The 4,757-nt window shown below is 32.0% G+C and overlaps 1 protein-coding gene across 1 annotated transcript in view; it reads left to right on the top strand.

Moving 5' to 3' along the window:
• The window catches only part of LOC137623055 (uncharacterized), a 5,831-nt gene extending 1,380 nt beyond the window's left edge, over positions 1-4,451 (top strand). Inside the window, exons 2-5 of the mRNA XM_068353696.1 lie at positions 962-1,212; positions 1,713-1,842; positions 3,198-3,347; positions 3,502-4,451. Coding sequence (XP_068209797.1) covers positions 962-1,212; positions 1,713-1,842; positions 3,198-3,347; positions 3,502-3,611 — 641 coding nt within the window. The 3' untranslated portion in view covers positions 3,612-4,451. The remainder of the gene's footprint in view (positions 1-961; positions 1,213-1,712; positions 1,843-3,197; positions 3,348-3,501) is intronic.
• Positions 4,452-4,757: the final 306 nt, after the last annotated feature.

Genomic DNA, 4,757 nt, shown 5'->3' with positions numbered 1-4,757 from the left:
AATTTTCAGGTATTTGATATAAAATATAGAATTCTTTGTTTGCATAGATATTCCATGAAAAGGATTATAATCCAGTAAAGGTGAATCATAAGTTATCCAATAGTGACGTCATCGTCTCTACAGGCATGAGATAACAAGCAAAATCTCTCCACGTCTCAGTGCAGTGATACAATTAGCTGCAGTTTATATATGCCGGCGATGAATAGCCAATAGTAAGAAGTCTATCGTTATTTTCAATATCCCATGGTAACAAGTCTTTCGTTTTTTTCTCATAGCCCATAGCAAGAAGTCTTTCGTTTTTTCCCATATCCCATAGCAAGAAGTCTTTCGTTTTTTCCCATATCCCATAGCAAGAAGTCTTTCGTTTTTTCCCATATCCCATAGCAAGAAGTCTTTCGTTTTTTCCCATAGCCCATAGCAAGAAGTCTTTCGTTTTTTCCCATATCCCATAGTAAGAAGTCTTTCGTTTTTTCCCTTAGCCCATAGTAAGAAGACTCGTTTTTTCCAATATCCCATTGTAAAAAGACTTTCGTTTTTTCCCATAGCCCATAGTAAGAAGACTTTCGTTTTTTCACATATCCCATAGTATGAAGACTTTCGTTTTTCCCCATAGCCCATAGTAAGAAGACTTTCGTTTTTTCACATATCCCATAGTAAGAAGTCTGGTTTTTCCCATAGCCCATTGTAAGAAGTCTTTCGTTTTTTTCCCATAGCCCATAGCAAGAAGTCTTTCGTTTTTTCCCTTTAGCCCATAGTAAGAAGACTTTCGTTTTTTCCCATATCCCATAGTAAGAAGTCTTTGGTTTTTCCCATAGCCCATTGTAAGAAATCTTTCGTTTTTTTCCCATAGCCCATTGTAAGAAGTCTTTCGTTTTTTCCCATAGCCCATATTAAGAAATCTTTCGTTTTTTTTTTCCCATAGCCCATAGTAAGAAGTCTCGTTTTTTCCTTTTATTTTCAGGGTACTGTGACATACAGAAAACAGGAGGTAAACTCAGTTCATTGTACTTCCGGCTTCCAGAGAATGGTACAATGACAATTGGCTACAGAATAACTACCTGCGTTACCTGCTTTTTTTGGTTTTATTACCCACCTTGTTCTGATCACTATATGTATCTTCGGGTGAATTTTGCAAACGGTAGATATCAGTATATTCAAAGTCATGTGAAGTGTGGAACAGACAGTTGGTCAACTATCAAGACACATCAGAAGGTATGGAATATGAATATGTATAAATACTTATGTATAATCTATCTATTTATCGATTTTTCTATCTATTTATCTATTTATCTATCTATCTATGTATATATAGTATATACATATATATATATATATATATATATATATATATACACACACACATATATATATATAAATATATATATATATATATATATATATATATATATATATATATATATATATATATATATATATATATATATATATATTGCTTTATATTTAGCTTCATGTATATACAGGAATCCATCCCCAGCTATTGTTGTATCTCAGTGCTTTCACCAAGCAAAAAGTACCTCTCGGTCATTCAATTTGCTTTTATTTTTAATCACTTCATCGCTTCAGCACCATTGGTGATCATTATATCATACTGATATGAATTTCAATTTAAAATTTCGTGCTGCGTTTATTCAAAATAAACAGAGGAAATGAAAGATGCAAACAATTATATGATGTGAATTTCCTTTCAACAGAGCATCACGGTTGATGGTAAATTTGAAGAAGTGGAAGGCGATGGAAGCGAATATCCTCTGAACGGTGCCAGTTTGAGGATTTCCGGTGTATATATAATGGAAGTGAAAGTAATTGAAATCAGTAAGCCTGGTAAGTAATTTTTTCTTTTTCTTTTCTTTTATTTTATGGTTGATGTCATATTAGAAGAAGAAGCTTTAGCATTTATACAAATACATGTCAAGTGTTCTGTAATCTCTTGTTCCTCTTAGGAATTTTCAGGAAATAATCCTAAAACGATATTATACTAGGATTCGACTGTGATCTCAGTCAGTGTATCTTGTGTGGCAGCACTTTCAAACCAGTCCGGTTGCTTTTCGATGAATAAAACAGTAAAAATCTTAATCATATATCATCAAGTTATGTCATATAAGATTTTTTTTCTTTTACAAAACCCTTTCGAAAAAGAAATAAACTTTTTTTACTACAGATTTTTTTCGAGGATACATAAAGCTTGACAGCGCATAAATAATTACTTTTACTAAGTTAACCATCTTAAATACTAAAGATAGAATACTAAAAATCCTTCCAAGACTGTTTAGTTATTCTAGAGAGATACAGAAAAATATGATTAAAACAAACTGTAAACGAAGTAATGACCAGTTAAACATTGAAACGATATGTGACGTCACACAGGTTTAGATACACATGCCAGTGATAAGGATAGAAAAATCTAGCGTCGCCTAATTGATCAACTCACATGAGTTTCTTTCAAGAGGTTTTCATGCAATTAAACATATGAAGGTCAGGAAGAGTTTCGACAGATCATAGCTTCTCTCTAAGTATATCAATAACACTTTTCTATCTTATTTCTCTTCCTCTTGTTTTTTTTTTTTAAGTTTTTATAATCTATATATGAAAGATCTGTATAGATGTTGTTACTGTTCTTAAAATATTTTATATTGTTTATTATTACTCTTAGTTTATTTACTTATTTCCTTTCCTCACTGGGCTATTTTTCCTTTTGGAGCCCTTGGGTTTATGGCATCCTGTTTTTCCAACTAAGGTTGTAGCTTAGCAAGTAATAATAATAATAATAATAATAATAATAATAATAATAATAATAATAATATCTCAATGTCCTTTCTATATTAGTATTACTTAAGAAAATCATTTCTACATTGGTGTATGATAGATTACGTTAAAGTATACAGGGAGAGTAATAACTAGGTTGCAGAGGGATGAGAGAGCAGCTTGGGGTTCGAGTCCCGCTCAAACTTGTTAGTTTCCTTAGTCGCTGCAACCTCACCATCCTATCTGCTGAGTCATCAGCAGCCATTGCCTGGCCCTCCTTGGTCCTCGCTTGGGTGGAGAGGGGGCTTGGACGCTGATCATATGAATACAAGGTCAGTCTCTAAGGCATAATCCTGCTTGATAGGGAAATGTCACTGTCCCTTGCCTCTGCCATTTATGAGCTACCTTTAAACATTTAAAGTGTTTATTTTCAGACCGTTCTCCAATACCCACAAGTACCCCAGCTCCTAGACAAAACACCCAAGTAATTTTAGGAGTCTCAGTTGGATGTGTAGGGATATTGATTCTAGCAGTGATCATCACAATTGCTGTGCTCTGGTACATGAGGAAACGGCCGAGTCAAGGTAAGGCTCTCATGTTTTGGTTTATATTGAGAATTCAGAAAGAGATTTCACTCATTACAATCAATTCTTAGTTTTGCAAATACTAAGGCAATGTGATGCTGTCCTCTGCAGATAATCACTTCTTCATTTGACTGAATATTTTTACCTTCCACAGAGGATAACAAAGATGAAGAAGATCAAGACTATGCAGATGTAACTAATACTGATGATGCAATCTATATGGACACAAAGGGTCAATGTATATACGAAAAATTTGATCTTTAATGCATCGCGAGCAGTGCACTAGAAGTAATCCAGCACAGCTTCATCCTATAAACTGAGAAGGAAGATGAGATAGGAAATTTATGGCATCATGCTAATTGAACATTATATGAAGCCTAAGAATAGGTTTAAAGAAAAGAGAACCCTAACTAAGTTCTTTAGGATCTAAGGTAAAGACAAAACTAATTGAATGGCAGACCCTATGAAAGTATCGCCGAACATACGATTATTTAGTTAGAATGTACATATTGTTTAAGAAAATCATGTTAATTTTACCAATTGAGACAACAGGGAAAAAACCTCTTAATCGTAGCCCTTGTAAGAAACAATACTAAGGTAAACTTTTCAGTAACTCAAAAGGATGGTTACTATATTAAAGGGGCACATCATCTTTTGTATGAACTAGTAATAAGGTAAAGTTCCTTTGTTTTTATAAATCTCAAAGGGTATTATCAATGAGAATAAGTACTAAAACCCTTGAAAAGATCAATACTAAGGCCAAATTGTTGTAAACTTAGTGGCCATTAGTTATGAAAATATAAGTACTGTAAACTTTTTATGAACTAACGTCAATGAAACATTATAGTAACCCTAATGTGTATTAATTATAATAAATAAGAACTGTAACCATTGTACTGCTAATGTTAAGCTAGAAATATTGTAATCTTAGCATCATAAATATTACTCTTGCAAAAAATATTGCTCTTGTAAAATTGTTGTAACCTTGATTATAATAAATAAGAACTGTAACTCTTGTAATGCTAATATTAAACTAGAATTATTGTAGTTTAAGCATCATAAATATTACTCTTGCAAAAAAATATTGCTCTTGTAAAATTCTTATAACCTTGATTATAATAAATAAGAACTGTAACTCTTGTAATGCTAATATTAAACTAGAATTATTGTAGTTTAAGCATCATAAATATTACTCTTGCAAAAAAATATTGCTCCTGTAAAATTCTTATAACCTTGATTATAATAAATAAGAACTGTAACTCTTGTAATGCTAATATTAAACTAGAATTATTGTAGTTTTAGCATCATAAATATTACTCTTGCAAAAAAATATTGCTCCTGTAAAATTCTTATAACCTTGATCATAATAAATAAGAACTGTAACTCTTGTAATGCTAATATTAAACTAGA

The sequence above is a fragment of the Palaemon carinicauda genome, chromosome 2 (assembly GCF_036898095.1).
Source record: "Palaemon carinicauda isolate YSFRI2023 chromosome 2, ASM3689809v2, whole genome shotgun sequence".
NCBI classification, from domain to species: Eukaryota; Metazoa; Arthropoda; class Malacostraca; order Decapoda; family Palaemonidae; genus Palaemon; species Palaemon carinicauda.
This window is presented reverse-complemented; position numbering and strand designations above follow the sequence as displayed.